Genomic DNA, 17,801 nt, shown 5'->3' with positions numbered 1-17,801 from the left:
AACAAATTTATTACAGAATTTACGCTAAGTCAATAAAATGCCAAAATCTCCAATCATAGTATTAGTAGGATCATCTAATTCGTATCAACAAAACAAACTCCAAGTTATTAATAAACGCGACAAGCTGCAAACTTCGGCGAGATATTATCTTGACGGGTCAGTTAGTATATTTGACAAATCTGCACAATTCTGAAATATGTGGATTTAGGTGCATCACGAGAGTCCGAGATATGCGAAGTGACTAGACTTGGCGAAAAGCTATAAAATAGGAGACAAGTTTAAGGTTAACAGAACTTTTGACCTATATTAGCAATTGTAAGCTCTGCAAGTTTTGTATATAATATAAAAACTCTTTTTTTTCGAAATTAATATGTGTAGTTGCTTCCTACAAGTATCTTGTCTGCATTTCCCTAAACTTGACCTCTTACAACTGTTTGAGCGTGGATTTAGGTAATATTTTTATCGGTGGCGTTCCATTAAACTAACAAGTCACGGTAATGCATTTTCTTGTTTCTTTTTAAAAAATTAATTGGAGGTGACTACTCAAGTATTCGAGAAGACACTAAAGTCAATATTTAACATGTTAAGTTGATTATAAAATTAAGAGAAAGTACAGAGGAAAATGCGACTTGAAAGTTAAAAGTATCTGAGATCTAACAAAGGACAAATGGGTGTGAGCAATCATAAGTTTCTCTCTGTTCTGGCGATCCTCTGAAAATTAATATAATAAAAAATGCTAAACGCATTTTCCCACATGACAAACATACGTAATTACGTACGTGTAACGTGTGGATACAAGCAATTGTATATCTACAATGTATTGTATGATTAGTATTAGTGTGCTTAGATGTAAATATATGTATGCAATTTTGCACGTATAAGTGTTGCATTTGTTGTACTTGGAACATGTATAGATTATGGTTATAAGCTTATGACTGATAAGAAACAATTTTAATTTTTTTTGTTTTAAATTGTTTAATTTAGAAGTTCAAATTTTCTCAATGTCCGTTTGAAGAAAAAGGATAATTAGATTTCAGATTTTTTTTCTTTAAATAAAAATAATTCCCTCATATTCTTGGCTGATATTAAGATGATAATGGTTTGTAAATTGGTATCTTGAATCATAATGTGCTAATGGTCATGTGCTATGATGAAGCATATGTTGGGGTACTATGCCAACAATTGTTTATTTTAGTTTTTTTTTATGTACAATTTGCTCATAATTATTCTATCCTAAGTCCTAACGACCTTGCTGAATGCTGCTAAACAGTCAATATATTTATATAATATTGAGAGAGAGTTAATAGGGATTACGTGTTCTATGACATTTGGTATTTTGACGTATATTATGTACAACAATGAAATGTATGTTTAAAGACTTCGACCTTTTGACCCAAAAGGAAAAAAAAACCTCGACCTGATGGCCCCTAATTGTAATAGCAGCTATTACTCTTACAGGTTGGGCCCAACATTAGTGCTTGCGACTTGGCTTTCGACAGTCAATGATCTGCTAACCAGAAGCTCAAATACCCAGAATTATGGAAGTCTTGTAGTTAAACCTGAAATATGTATGTGGATTTTAATTTTTTTAAATGTGGATTTTTCTAGGTCTGCTTGTGGTTAACAGTGATTAATGTAGATGAAACAGTGAAGTTACTGATAAGATTCTTAAAAAAACTATATAAATCAGACGAAATCAGTGATTTAAGCCACTCTAAGAAATCCATGTTTTCTCTTCACTTCACCTGAACTAAATCATGTACAACTTTCTCCTTAAAATCTTAACTACTTTTCGCCTGAAAAAAGGTCTAACATCGCCTGTTATGAATTTTTACATCAGGTATTTCTGGATTGACTAGACTTGGAATTGAGCCTGTACATTTTACGTTCTTTTTTGTGTGTCAAACTTAGTTTAAATAATGATCACATAATGCTTCCTCTCACATAACAAAAAAAAAAAAAAAAAAACAGTGAATCAGAAAACATGTTTTCTACTCTATCTTTATACATTACATGACACATGACAACATACAATGACTGATGACAAGAAACAATCATATCTCAGTGTTTCTTGTCGACACCATCAAATCCAAAACACCCTATCGGATAAGTAACAGTACCGGATACTAAACAAACTGAGCGATCACCACAAGAAGACAGTACCGGATGCTAAACGTTGCTTGCTGTGAAAGTAACGTTTTTTAGTAAGACGGATTCTGGTAAGCATTACGAGCACGAGAGTAGCAAACGTAATAGAACTGAGAGACGATAGCAGTGAAGAGGGTAAATGCAGCACCAGCTGCAAACACTCCTTTCCTTATAACTTCACAGCTCGGCGGATTATCATTGTTCCACATCTTCCTATACTTTGTGTGGTAAGCATTTCTGATTGATGCCGCAAGCAAACATATTTCAGCAATCAGGAAGAATACCCTGCAATAGAATTCTACAAATTAATGATCAAACCCCATTTGAAGAGTTTAAGACCTATGTGATCTTGTCGAGGAAAAATTTAACATGAGATTGGTATGTTGTTTGTTACCAGCAAATGAGGAAGAGAAGAATAGCACAAGCTCTTGAACCGCCGGGGTTAAGGGACTTTCCACAGCAGAAGCAACGGCTAGCCACCATAATAAGGACCTGGCTTATAAAGAGGAGTGCGAATGCAACAGCTCCATAGCTCGTAGCAATGTCCGTGCCATATACACAGTACTCATATGCCTTCTCATTGTCCGTCATAACTTTGCCCTGTCAAAACAAATGAATCTTTACCACATAAAGAAAACATATGCAGAAACCACATTTAAGGTCTTGCAGAGCCAATACATACTAGAAGATTTGGTTTTGATCTAAACATATGACATTAGGCTTTAGCTAGAGAGCTAAATAGTAGCTCGAATGTGGAATCTCACAACACTTACGAAGAAAGTTTCCATATATAATTGGATCTTAATATACCCTTTATTATAGGCTCTCTGTGTTTAGCTAATAAGTTAATCAGTATGTGGAATTTCAACAATGCCATAGGCTAAACTTGACAAGAAAGTAATCCAGTCACTACAATTTAAGATCGCAGCACCAATGGAGAGACTACTTAGAGAGGGAAGCTTCACTGACAATAGTCTAGAAATTATACAGAATCAAAGATACAGAGTGAGCAAGAACCAAGAAAAGCTATCAAGTAAAGGAGAAGACAAGGGAAGAGAGAATGGACTTACGACACTTCTTCTCTGCTCGGCGGAAATGGCTAACCCAACGGCGATGAGATCGAGGATGAGCACAATTATCACTACAAGCTTCGAAGCCATTACTGATTTAAACTCTGAGCTTTCTCTCTCTCTCTCAAGCAGCTTTTGTGGTGATTTCCTCTTTCACTTGAAAATAGCAAATCGTCGATAACGTCAAATGAAGCTTTGACCCAATTTTCTCCCTCTTTTGAAGAAAACAATTCACAAAAAAAATGTTCTTTAGTTTCAATTAAACAGAGAAAACAACGACTGTTCACTGCTTTAGTGGAGTGTCTGCAAAAATTAAAACGGTTTAAGAAAGTGGATTAGTTAAAAGGTCGCCGTCTCTTCACGAAGACTAAAGTGAATGGTTTAGATCTAACCGGCTGATCTGGCGACTGCTGTATTATACGCGTCGGTTTTACCGGCAACTGGTAATTCCGGTTTGTCGGTTGCCCTTCAGAAATATATTGACATTAACCATATAGTATTGAACTCACTAGTCTTTTTGTTTGTTTGTTATTTTTTCGTGATCCTAATATTTGATTCATAATACCTTCTGCTAAAGGCCCATATACTTGGGCTCGACTATGATCATGAATGGTTTTATAAAAAAATCAGCTTTACTACCAAGTTAAGTTACCACTTACCACCAACAACAAATAACGAATCTGTTTAAATATATATATGTTCATTTTATGGAAATAAACAACTTAGATTTATTTTCTGTTTTTGATATCTTTTATACAAATATAATACAATGCATATCCTTCTACGATCAATAATTTATATATATAATTTGTGTAAGATTTAGATATAGCTAAATAAGTTCAATAGATACAGTAACTATATTTTTGTCCTTTTTCAGACTTTTGTTGTTTTGGAGAATAGTTTAATTCGATTTCTCGAAATATTTTCTATATATCTACAATATATTTCCAAATTTCTATTGTATAAGGAAACAGAGATAATTACTTGTTAAGAAAACGAGGTTTGGCGACAATGAAAAAACGAGGTTTAAATGTTCAGAAAAACAAAAAGTCTCAACTAAATATAGTGAATTCATTAATTCGCCAGATTAAAACTGAAATCTTGAATAAAAAAAAATAAAAACAAACGACGATTGAATTGCTGCCAGAAGATGAAACTCATGAAATGCTTTTTTATGTTCCTTCCTTATATTACCTGAAGTTACTGATTTATCTGTAAAAACAGCGTACGTTTAATGCATTTGGATTTTCACATTCCATATTGGAAAAGAAAAAGCGGGTTTTCCAAGATTTAATACCATAAGTAAATCATAATACTAAATGGTTTTTAAAACCCACTTTTAAAGGAGATTATATATAGATTTTTTTCTATAGATAATAACATCTCTTTATTAGACCTTTCTCTTAAGAGGGCTCTGTTCATCTTCCTACCGAGGAAAGGTAATGATGTTGGCCAACAAAACAGAACCCAAGTTTGGATGCTATCGTAATGTTTTGGCTGTTTGGTTTCGTCCTTCGAAATGGCAAAAAGCTTCGAAGTGGTAAGAAACCTTTTGTTCACTTGCGTTAGACTGTAAGAATTTTGTTTCCTGTTTAACTATTTAATCAAATCCGTCTTCTCTGCAGCAAAATCCATATGCAAAATCTGCTATCTTCTGTCAAAGTGCAACGGAGACGAAGAGAGTGTATGGTTAATCAATCCAGGTCCGATATTTCTCAACTCCTTCCTTATGGCCGCTTTCCGGAGGCACTTCCTAAGGTATACATGAGGCTAATCTCAGTCACCATATGTACAATTTTCTTTTATATTGATCAAAATCTCGATGATCAATACTTGCCTTATCTTGTTAAATTAAATTTTTCTACATTAATTATTTTGTTTTTTTTGGGTTTGAATATTAAAACCGTGTAGGCGAAGCATTTCTATGAAGATGCAAAAAGGTTATCGGCTTACGATCAGGTCGAGTACTTCTGCACATCCATCTTGCAGAATTTTTCTCCTTTAAATTATCAAAGGTAGGTTGTTCTTGATGCCTTGTAACACACGGTAACAGTAAAAAAAATGTAATGGTTAAAAAATTCCTGATTACTTATTGTTTCTCTCGCAAGTGATGTTCTCCTCCTACCGGAAGAAACTAAAAAAGCAATGGCCGGATTGATATTTTCGGCATCAAGAATCGGCGAGCTTAAGGAGCTTCAAAATATAAGGAGCTTGTTCGTTCAAAGATTTGGGGTTCAGTTTGACAAAGATTGTGTAGATTTGCGTCCAGGGAACCTCGTGAGTTCGGAGATAGTTCAGATTCTAGACACGACGATGCCGCAAGATGCAATTAGTCCAGAGATTCTAATGGGAATTTCCCAAACCAACATTACTGCTTCTGTGGAATTAAGTGAAATTTTTGCTTCCAATGATAATCTTGGCATTGCCGATTCTAATGCGGTGAAGATAGAGAAACCGAAAACTGTTGTTGGGAGAGAAAAACTAATGAAGGAGAACTCGAAGTTTCAGCATTCAAATCTTGGAGAGTCGCGAGGAAGAGATCGATCATCGTTCATGAGATAAGAGTTGATTCAATTCGGATTGTTGTTTGGTTTGAATGTATTCATTAGATTTTGAAGTCTTATACTATTGTAAAAGCTGCATTACTTTTCTTTCTCTCTTCATATCCAGTTAATTTCAGAATTTTATATCACTACTTTTTTGTTGACGTCAATTTTTTATTACTTAGTTTTAATTCTAATAAGTAAAAAGGATGTGCTTCCATTTTAATGCATTTTAAGTTTCAGAAATCTGATTTCTTAAAAGTTATCATTATAATTATAAGCAAAGTAAAATTTTAGTTTTAAGCTCTCTCATTCAATTTTAAGGTGGCTAATTACTTTTTGCCCCTCCTTAAATTTGTTTAAACATATTTTTATAAAAACAAATTAAAACAAACAAAAAATGTTGGCCGTATTAGGTTAAAAAAATTCCAACCGAGAAACTAACTTAATATATATATATATATATCAAGTTACTACCTTATTTTCTTAATCGTTGTTGATTGTTTGTTTTACGTGGATCTAAATTCATGGTAGATTTATTTTAGTTTTTGTTTAGAAGGGTGCGTGGTTAATAATTTGATTACTGAAGAGTTAGCTACCAATCGGTGATAGATTCCAAATAAGTGTTCTAGGTTTGTTCTGTTTCTTATAAACAGAGAAGACATAGCCCGTGTGTTATTCTTATAAAAACAACTTCGTTTGCCTTGCACGTAGAGCACCACGAGACTTCCAATTGCTTTTGATTATGTTAGTTTGGTTTTTTTTTTCCCTTTTTCAGATTTGTTATATTTATTTAATTGTATAGTTTGTGATCTTTGATGAGCGATCGACTCATTTTTATAATGTTTTGTTTTAGGACTTTGAAATATGCTAGATCAGTCTATTTAATAAATTTGGATTTAACTTATCTGTTGTTGTTATTGGGTTATAGGTTGTCTCGGTGGCTGGTTGTATCTATTATCGAGATGCCAAAAGGTAGTCTTTGAGCTTAGTTTTGTGGTTATATTTGTTTGTTACACTTGTATTTTGTAGTTACGTTTGTGTTTATGTTCGTTTGTTTATACGGTTTTTTTGGTTTTCTTGCTTACTGGTAGATTTTCAGCCGTCTGTGTTTGGTTTTTTTTGTAGTTGATGGTGTGGGTCTAGACATGGTCGCCTGCGAGTTTGTATGGTTCTCGTGTTGTTTATGGTTTTTTTGTTGTTGTAGTCTGTTTTTTTTTTTTAAAGATTAAAGTGTTTGATGGAAATAAAGTTTCTAACTGATTAGTTTTACACTCTTCGTGGTTTATTGTAACTTTTTTTTTAAAAAAAAGATTAAAGTGTTTGATGGAAGTAAAGTTTCTAACTGATTAGTTTTACACTCTTCGTGGTTTATTGTAAACTTTTATGTTCTGCGAGCTGTTTTTTTTTTTTTTTTTTGCTATTTTTGTTATCATCTCTTCTTTATCTCTCTTTTTAAAAAAAATTGTTTTAGCAACTAATATGGGTTTTATTTTTTGTATTTTCTTTTTTAGGGTTCGTGTTTACTTATGTGGAGGTGGTTGTGGTGTTTACGGGTCTGATTTTTGGTTTGGCTGAGTGATTTATCTGCATATTATTTTTTATACTGTTCTTAGTTAGGGTGTTTGTGATCTATTTGTTATTGATTATGTGTCTGCATGTTATTTTTTGTACTGTTCTTAGTTATGGTGTTTTGTGATATATTTGTTATTGATTATGTGTTATTGGTTGGTTTGATTTTAAAAATTTACTTTTTACCTTCGATAGGTACCTTTTTTGTGTGTTGATCGTTGTTTCTTTTGCTTTTTAATTTTGGGTGATAGTGGTTCTCGATTTTCATTTTTTTGTTTTTGTGTTCTTGGTTGTGCTGTGTAGGTGGGTCTCTCTTTGTAGTTGTTTTATGTTCATTTGCTAAGTATGTTCGTATTTTGATTGGATCTATATGTTTAAGATTTATTCATCTCTGATCAATTTTGTGCTAATAATATTGATGCTGATGAATGTATCCCAGTCCTGAGACGTGAGATTACATACGCCTAGATCTTGATCACAACATATCGTTTCAATTCCACCTGTAAGACTTTTGACTTTTGTCTAATATTATTCATAAGAGATTCTATATTTTTGTTGTGATTACAATAACTCAGGTTTGTAAGTTAGATCTAATTAGATTTTTTGTGTATTTTATTTTTTAAAACAGGTGTGGACTCTATAGCCAGGTCGGAGATCTCTTCCAGACTACGATAAGATCAGGTATTCAGGTTTGGATTCTATCGCTTTTTCTCTTTGTTCACGGTTTGTATAGCCATTAATCTCTTTCACATAATCACAAGTAGAGGAGAAATGAGATCGGTCTTAGTAAATCTCAAAATTCTGACGGTGCGATTCTAGATGATTTTTGCAGTTGAAACTGTTAATTGTTACGAACCGATCCTGAGTTTGAAATTTGTTTGTGTCTGTGTGTGTGTGCGTGTGTTTGTGTTTTGGCCAGTTTGGATTTTGGATTGTTTGAGGAAAAGATGGGAGCTTAGAGTTGGAATGCATCGTTACAATTTGGTTGGCTGATTCCTATATCAGCCAATGTCTTGGTGAGACAATCAGATTCTATATTAGAAGAGAAAAGAAAGATGAAAGCAATGAAAAAAATGGGATAGTATATTCTTGCTATATTTCACTGGGTTGTATGGTTTTTGATTTTCTTTAACGTTAATAATATAACTCCATGGTTTTGTTCACTACTGCAGAAAGATTAAGAGGCTGCGTATAAGTGGTGCTTTGGTTTTCTAACACAAATGATTTTGTGCTTTGTATCGTTGTAAGTTTATCGTTATTGTTATTGGTTTTTTTTATTGAGTTTAAGTGCTTTGGTTTCAAGTTGCTTTTTGTTCGTTCTCCGCCCGTCAAAATGAAAGCGTGGTGCTGTTCCGGTTGTCTGATCTTTGGAGGCTATAGCCTATCCTGGGACACCAACAAAACTCGGGAACGGTATTTTTGTTAGGCCTTCTTCTGTTGCCATGGGGAATCATGCAAGATGTTCTCTTTTTCACAATGACAATAACGGAGTCGAACGTTGCGGTGACCGAGGTTTTGTTAAATCAGATAATTTTCTGTTTAGTTTTAATCCAATAGCTACAGCTTACAGGTGTCTCTCGGTTGATCATGGTCTATACGATTCAATGATATTCGTGAAGATCCTTCGTGTTCGTCAGGAGAAGGCTCGAGCTTGTATTATGTGACCAGCAGGTTTGCTATATTTGTACGTTCGTTATGGTAATGTTTCTTCGTATTAAATGTATTAACGTTTTTGGTTGCACAGGGTATGAAGATACAAGCGACTGTCTCTATATTAAGCTAGAATGTTAAACAGAGCACATGATTTCTATCTATCATACCGCTGCCTTCACTGCCACTGTTAAATTTTTGGGCTTGAATTCAATTCTCGCTCATTTGAATGGGTTTTGTGTGTTATTGTCTCTTGTGTTCAGTGTTTGGATATTTATGTGTATTCATATTTTCATTTTGTTTTTCCTTTTCAGTAGGAAAGGCTGAGATTATTTTTATTACTCTCTTAGATTTGATTGCTCTTGGATATTTTTTTGGTTCTTTTATTTTACTTGCGGGGAAGACAGTGAAAAGAACAAGAAGAAGAACAAGAAGAAGAACGTAACTATTGGCACTTTGATCTTTTGCACATTCCTCAGACTAAGATCTTTTTTATTCCGAATTGTTTTTGTAAATTTTATCTTTAGGTAACACTAATCTTATTTGGTCTTTTAAGTAAATAAATATCTTCCTCTTTTAGTTTCTTTACGGGCTACACCGGTTTCAATAGGAAATGCATTGAAGTACACTTTATGTAGACGTTTTGTTTTAGTTCCCCTGTTGCTATATGTTTGAAAAACCTTGAAACGATTATATGACTCACAAACAAGAACCTGTAAATTTTAGTTGCAATTATGGCATTTTAAATTATAGATGGATCAGGAGTTGGGACCTTCTATGGTTAGCATGGTTATCCAAATTGTCCTCTTCAAATTATGTATGGTTTCTGTAAAATTGTGTCACAGGTCCGTTTCTTTGATTCATAGTTGATCACATTGGTGCTGAATGATGTTATGGTTAATCACTGACCTACCTCTTAGATTCATCGTACTGAACTCATCGTTTTTTTTACCATAAATGGGAAGCTCTCAGGCCATTAAAGGAGAGAAAACACCAGATGAAACAAGAAGAGTCACAAGTACAAAGGAAAAAGAATTTATCAGGGAAATATTCGAGTAGTAATTTGCATCATCCCTGTAATTTGTTTCAAGTTGTTGGAACTACATTTCAAAAACGTTTAATGGTTGACCAGAGTATCAAACAAAAAGCACATAAGATACACTGAAACAATGGTTAAAATGATAATTGTTTTAACGGAAAATAAATGTGTGATCAATATGAATAAAGAGAAGTAAAAGATAGCGTTTTGAAAGTTAAACTAAGAAAAAAAAGAAGAAGACTGGAGCAGTTCCAGAAGACAAGACTAAACTTATGTAGAAATTATATATCATGAAGGAGAAAAAGAAGAAGAAGAATATGTTGAAGATTCTCGAGAAACAACGAAGGGAAATCAAAATTAAGAATCTAGAGATATATAAATTTAAAGCCTTCGAATATATGTAGTTAATCTATATAGTATCGGTGTTAATTAGTTTTTTTGTGTTTCTGATTTATGTGTAATATTGTTGATAAAGAAGTTAAAGCCTTCACATACATGTAAGTGTGATAGATGGAGTTTAAAAATTGATGAATATGTAATTTTAATTTTATGTCTTACGTTGCTGTTAATTTGTATTTAGTCTACCATGATAATAAATTTAATGGTTTGGATTTCGTTTCATAAACTTTACGCTCGTGCCTTGCGCGGGCTAACCACCTAGTTTTCAATGGTAAGTCAATGTATTTAGATTAATCAAATACAAATTTGGTAAAATATTTAGATTAATTTGTGAAAAAATATCAAAAAATATTTTATTACAATTTTTTTTTTAGTTGTTATCCATAATATCAGTTTAATATACAGATGAATGTATATTATGGAATCATATTAGTTGAAAAATAATTAAATTTGAAGTACCAATTTCAAGCGTTAATACTATTGGTTTTTTTTTTTTTTTGGTCGTGCGTTAATACTATTGTATAAATCGTGCAAAAGTCTGTAAACGTATCAGTGAACTTGAAAGTGTAATTTGATTTTGTCGTGTACAATCCATAAGTACTATTATCGGATCTGGGTTATGAAAAAAAGACAGGTCATTTAAACTCATGGGCCGCCTGAAAGTACTTTGGGCTAAAAGATATTTCATGCCTTATTGGCTGTCTAAATTTGTTGATACTTAATAAACACCGTACCAGAGCTGGCATAGCTTTTCTCAAGTTTAGCCTTTCTGAAAGAAAAAAAAGGGGGGTAAAAACTTCTTGGGATCTTTATACAGTGATATGATATCCATATTTTGTTATAAAAAACTGAAGAAAAAATGTCAATATAAAAGAAACAAATGACGTGTAAAGTCTAACTCCTCATAATAGAAGAATCTGATAATACGTCGTCGCAATAAAATAATTGGCAAAACCTAGATATATGTCGCTTTTTTTCTTCTTCTTATCTAATCTTAGTGTTTCCAGGAGTCTCCAGCTTTGATTTTGAGAGGTATGGTAAAAGATGTTATCGAACAACGTGGGCCTTAGCTACTTTATCAGCTCAGAGCTCCTATTGTTACCACGTGGCTCACATATATCTGTAAACATGAAAAGTCTTTGCTTCACTACTAACCGATGACCAAAAAACAAACCCTAATGAAAGACCTCTCTGGCTCTATCTTTCTTTTTGAAAGACATCGTTGCCAGACAAAACAAATTCTTATTATATTAACCATTAACTAGTGATTTAATATGATTTTAAACATAACCATTACTCTATAAAAATATATTCGTTATTAAACTATGTATATAAAAAAAATCCCAAAAAAATCTATATATTTTAAATAAAACTTTATGATAAGATAAAGTTGGATGAAGTGGGGGGTTTGATCTCCAATGTTCATCTTCATCGTTGGATTCCCTTTTTCGTTTCTATTCTATTTTAAGAATATGAAAAGACGTATAATATGCACAAGTTGGTACTCAATATGATCGATATATCTCCAACTTGACGAGAATATTAATTAGCTTTATATTGGTTTAGAATATTATTATATATTTCTGTTCTTATCAAAATACCTTTTCTTCTATTTATGAGATCTGGATCGAAACTGTAATTCATTAATCCTTTTTTTTTTGTAAGAACTTTGACTAATCTTTGTTATTTGGTCTCACTGTTTCTAAGCATTTTTTCTAACGTTTTGACGAAAGGTATAAGAGAACATTGTACTCTTTGTTTAATAATTTTAACCTTATGAAATTACTCTTTGCCTAATAATTACTTAAGCTTTTAAAAATTATTAAATAAGACTCGTTCAAGATCGCTTATCTCTTTTATCTGGTAATGTTACATTATATTTATGGAAAGAACTCAGCATGCTCCAGATATTAGAGCTAGTTCTATATGATCAAAAATCAAATTGAAACAAACCAATAAAATGTAAAGTAGCATCTCGGATTCGAGTTCAAATTTCACTGGAGCATTGTAAATTAATCTTATAGAGATTGAGATTAAAGTCTGCATGAATCGTTTTTTGTTAAACAAGTCTGTATCTATATGATCTTCCTATTATATAAAACAAAAAGACTCCAAAACTGAGAAATTCGTAAAAAAGTATATTGGTGTTGTCATTGTTTATTCAACAAACCATTAATTAAACTCACATGTAAAACAGTAAGAGGTTAAAACTTATAGCATCTTGAAATCCACGTCATCAAATTTTATTATAATTTTCCGGGTGTACACATTATGTGATTATGATATATGCATGACATGCACGTTATGATATATGCATGACTTCATCGCGAAAAAGAGAGGCACAAAGCTTAAAGAACAACTTTGACCAGTCCATTCTTTATCATTTGATGGATTTCTCTCTTCGAAGAGAAACAATATATATGGAACTTATTAACACCAGATGACCCGTGACACGAAAGCTATTGAGTGAAAGAAACCACAATTCCTTAATTCTTGTATTCTCTTGATTTTTTTTACACTTTAAAGCATCATGTATTCGCAATTTGCGAATACAGTATATATTTTAAATAAACTGATCGTTAACTTTCATTTCAATATCCAGATCACATATTACACACATATATTCTTTCTGTTTTATAATAAGTGTCGTTTAAGAATTTTTTTCTAGTTTCATTGTGTCGTTTTATATTTTAAAACAAATTTTGACATAAAATACCTAATTTAACCTTAGATCTATTGAAGAATTTCAAAACTTATAATATATTTTAAGAGTATTATTGAATTTTCAATGTATTTTATTAATCTGTGTGCAAAATGCCAAAAATGACACTAATTATAAAACAGAGGAAATATATATTTATAAATATTGGCAGCAATAAGGGGGTGTTATTGAAGAGTTGATTTATAAAGATTTTTAGAGTTTAAGATTCTATAGTTATTGGTTTGTGAATTTTTACATTCTTAATAGATTCATCTGTTATTCATTTAGAGATTATAAAAATCAGTTGTTATTGATATGATGATTTTTATAATCTAATCAAAATCCATTGTTATTCAAAAAGTCTGCATTTTAATGATTCTATGATTCTGTTATAATCTAGTGTTATTGGCATAATGATTCTTTGTAATTTAATTCATAAATCATGATTCTCAAAATACTATCTATATCCCTTGGATTCTCAAAATCTGTCATATTAAAAAATTCTTAATAGATTGTTTAAATCTATAAAACGCTCTCTAAATTTTACAAATCCAACAAAACTCTTAAAAATTTGACAAATCTCATGATTTTTAAAATCAACTAAAATCTTCATAAAACCAACTCCCAATAACCCCCCTAAGGAAATTATTAAATAAAGAGTAAAAGCCATTTAATTATATGATAAAGAAAAAAAACCTACACATATATATGTATATGTTTCTACAAATTTGCTGACTACGTTTCAAACTAAAAAAAACTCTTTTTTGTTGTTGTTATATTCGACGATTTGTAATGGATTTTAAGCTAATTCTGAGACATGTAAAAAGTCGGATAAAAATATCCACAGTATGTCTATTGTGATTGACCATTACTAAAATCACAGTAGATTAACTCAATCCCTTGTTCACTATCCCCAGTATGAAATATCCAACCAATATGTATTAGGTAGAAATCATCATTTTTTCGTGCTTGAAGGAAGATAGCACATGGACTTGGTGTTTAATCGATATTGATAGAGGGAGATTTTGGCCTAACGCCTTACTGGTAAAATCTTATTCAATCACGTACAAAGAAAAATTGGAAGAGAAGTGAGTTTGTATCCTAAATTTATATCTCTCAACCACAAAACCGTAACATTTTCTGATATATCTGATTGTATGCTTGTATATATATACTTTCGTTTTAAATGTTACAAACTGATCTAATATGCAGTCAGTCAAAATTTACAATCAACTTAGAAAATATTAGAAAAAAATAATCTCGAGTCTGCATCATCAGCTCATGTTTGTTGTTTGTCCTTCTCTAATCTCTAACGGCCTTTTGACGAGGCAAATATCCCGCCTAACTCAGCCCATAAACACTAGACACGTGTCGTTTCGTGGTAGTTCTATCCGTATGGAAAAACGCTTTCCATGTTAACCCTAAATATCTAGTGATCTCACCCCATCATTCACTTACGCGTGTCTATTCTCTTGACACAACCAAAAAAATTATACAAGTTGGCAACATACCCATTAAAAAAGATATTATTTAGTGTTTCCAGAATATAATTTTCGTATATTTGTCACAGTGATGTAACTCATTCAAACCGATTTACCGCGTAAATTACAAGATAACCACGAGTCATATAAGTCTTAGCAATCACCTAATTTTGATTTGAACGTACAAATATATGGAATTTCTTTAAATTATTTAATTTTTCCGAACACTTGGGAAACCTTTGACAAAACTTAAAAAAAAAAAAACAGTTGGGAAACAGTAAAAATCATTCGAGGCGGTACAGTGTTACAACATATTAAAGTATTCATAATAATAATCAACTTTCTTATAGTATATAGGTTCAACGAACCCAAGGGATGGCATAAAATCACGACGCTCTAAACTTATCCACGTATCATGATAATCTCAAAAGTGGGGCCCATATTGAGGCTGCACGTTAACGAAGATTGGGCGGCGGTGTATATTATATATACACACGCACACAAGTAGCAAAGCTTCGAAATCTTTATGTGAAAATACCAAAAAAAAAGAAAGAAACAATAAAATATCAAAAGGTGCAGATATTTTATTTATCGGAGAGGAAATAAGTAAAATGGGTATCCAAGAACTAGACCCGTTAGCCCAATTGAGCTTGCCACCGGGTTTCCGGTTTTACCCGACGGACGAAGAGCTGATGGTTGAATATCTATGCAGAAAAGCCGTCGGTCACGACTTCTCTCTCCAGCTCATCGCTGAAATCGATCTCTACAAATTCGACCCTTGGGTTTTACCAAGTAAACCCTTAAACCGGCCCCGGTTTTGTTTAAACCACATCTATGATTTTCCTTGTTTAATTATCTCATTTTTCTTGTTTGGTTGTTCTTTTTGTATGTAGGTAAGGCGTTGTTTGGGGAAAAAGAATGGTATTTCTTCAGCCCGAGAGATAGGAAGTATCCGAACGGGTCGAGACCCAATCGGGTTGCCGGGTCGGGTTATTGGAAAGCCACCGGTACAGATAAGGTTATCTCCACGGAAGGAAGAAGAGTCGGTATCAAGAAAGCTTTGGTGTTTTACGTTGGAAAAGCTCCAAAAGGCACCAAAACCAATTGGATCATGCATGAGTATCGTCTCTTCGAACCTTCTCGCCGAAATGGTAGCACCAAGGTAACCTAAATTTTTTTTTTTTTTTTTAAAGTATATATATGAATCATTTTGTATATATTATTATACTCTTTGTTTATATTCAAATGAGAAAACAATTTTTCTGATTATCATTTTCTTTTTTATATCCAGCTTGATGATTGGGTTTTATGCCGAATATACAAAAAGCAATCAAGCGCACAAAAACAGATTTACAGCAATCTAATGACACGAGAATACAGCAACAACGGTTCATCAACTTCTTCTTCGTCTCATCAATACGACGACGTTCTCGAGTCGTTACACGAGATCGACAACAGAAGTATGAGATTTGCCGCCAGTTCATCGAATGCGATTCCCCATAGTCATAGACCGGTTTTAACCGAGCAGAAAACCGGGTTTCATAGTTTGGTCAGGGAGCCAAGCTTCGATTGGACGAATTTTGGTGGACAGAACTCGGTCTCGGAACTCGGTGGTGGTTATTTTCACGGTGTGAAGACAATCCAAGAAGATGGTAGAACGCAGCAACATGGTGAAGGGATTACTCTGTTTAATAATCCGGACGTGTTACCTCATCAGAATGTTGACCCGGTTAACAGATATGGGTACTCGGGTCAACAACCTAATGGTTTCGGGTTTATGTGATTGTGTAATGGTAACGTAATAGAAAAAAAAAAGAATATAATTTGTTTTTGTCCGAGTCAGATTAGTTCATCAATTAATATATTGTAGAATTGGGATTCTTTGGGGTTAGGTTTAGGTTCCAGTACTCTTCCACTTTTATTATTCATCTGTCATTTGTATTCAAAAGATAAAATTTTGCAAACTTTTAGCTGGATCCTTTCTGTTATCAATTAATGATTTTATATATATAAACATGTTGCATATTGATATATTTTGTTTCGTCCCTTCGCAGTCGATCATTGACGACAAACAACAACGTTAAAATAAAACGATAATCGTTTCATTATCGTTCATCCAGTTATTTAAGCAACTATAGCATATTTTAAATCTTCTCATTCTCGTTCATATATCCAGCTATTTTAACAACAATTATACTCTTTTAGCGACGAAATCTTATTTGTTCATTCATAATCTATAACACTAGAAGTTTCAGCGTTTAATATCTTTCTTTCTAATTGCAACTACAAAACGAAGATCACTATATATCATTCATCGTTTGTACGATAAATTAACACCAGCAAAAACAAACATTAGGATTCGTTATATTTTGCTGAGGGTATCTGTTAGTGATGATCGCTATTCTCTAGCCTAGAACACAAGTATATTTTAAAATTAATACTATTTTTATAAACGTACATACGACAGAATATAATTTCGCACGAGATACTTGTGCATATATTCGTTTTGTGTACGATGACGTATACCAAGACGCAATACGCAATGTTTGAAATAGTCATGTACAGCTGTTGCCTGTTGACATGAATTATGATCAGGTTAAACTTTTTGTTGAGAAATGGAAGATATATCAAAACGGATATGTGTACTGTTTAATGGGAATAGGATAGTGATGGTAATATAGCTGACCAAACCTTAAAGACCAATTGGACTTTGGGATAAGATTGGACCGTTTGGGTTTTCCCGATATCGCACGTGTGGGTCAACGTGGACAGCTTCTTTGATCAGCTTTAGAATCGATTCTTTCCTAAAATAGCAACAGTTCACGCCGTACAAGTTTCAAACACAGCAACACTTTTTACTCGTCTTAGCAGATTTTCATCTTTTTTAGCTATCTATCTAGTTAATTAATTATCTAAAATTAATTGAAACAGGATAAACAATCTATAAAGTTACTGAACTTGGTGTTTTCTTTAAAATAAAACACATTTTATATCTTTTTATGCTAGGCCACTTTTTACTCTAATTTAAAGAACAATGTACTAATTTATTATTATTATTGAAAACGGAACCAGTCTACAAATGAATATCCATTAAGTTGGATTATAAACATTTTTATTACGTTAAAATTTGTGATAATTAAGGTTGAGCTATTATTTTAAAAGTTGAATTTTATTTTATTTTGTAACTAATAGTTGAAA

General features: G+C 32.6%; 3 protein-coding genes across 3 annotated transcripts; 2 read left to right on the top strand and 1 right to left on the bottom strand.

Moving 5' to 3' along the window:
• Positions 1–1,966: 1,966 nt before the first annotated feature.
• On the bottom strand, positions 1,967–3,487 carry LOC18023227. Its single transcript, XM_006406901.2, has 3 exons — positions 3,219–3,487; positions 2,543–2,748; positions 1,967–2,433 (listed from the first exon to the last, which is right to left on the bottom strand). The coding sequence occupies exons 1-3, from the start codon at positions 3,306–3,308 to the stop codon at positions 2,202–2,204; spliced, it is 528 nt and encodes a 175-aa protein (XP_006406964.1). The 5' UTR covers positions 3,309–3,487; the 3' UTR covers positions 1,967–2,201.
• A 1,417-nt stretch (positions 3,488–4,904) lies between these two features.
• Positions 4,905–5,780, top strand: LOC18023226. The gene is made up of 3 exons (XM_006406900.1): positions 4,905–4,976; positions 5,130–5,233; positions 5,327–5,780. The coding sequence occupies exons 1-3, from the start codon at positions 4,905–4,907 to the stop codon at positions 5,778–5,780; spliced, it is 630 nt and encodes a 209-aa protein (XP_006406963.1).
• A 9,347-nt stretch (positions 5,781–15,127) lies between these two features.
• Positions 15,128–16,577, top strand: LOC18023225 (NAC domain-containing protein 55). The gene is made up of 3 exons (XM_006406899.2): positions 15,128–15,395; positions 15,497–15,765; positions 15,895–16,577. Exons 1-3 carry the CDS (start codon positions 15,215–15,217, stop codon positions 16,384–16,386), a joined length of 942 nt encoding a protein of 313 aa, XP_006406962.1. The 5' UTR covers positions 15,128–15,214; the 3' UTR covers positions 16,387–16,577.
• Positions 16,578–17,801: the final 1,224 nt, after the last annotated feature.

The sequence above is a fragment of the Eutrema salsugineum genome, unplaced genomic scaffold (assembly GCF_000478725.1).
Source record: "Eutrema salsugineum unplaced genomic scaffold, Eutsalg1_0 scaffold_13, whole genome shotgun sequence".
NCBI lineage: Eukaryota > Viridiplantae > Streptophyta > Magnoliopsida > Brassicales > Brassicaceae > Eutrema > Eutrema salsugineum.
This window is presented reverse-complemented; position numbering and strand designations above follow the sequence as displayed.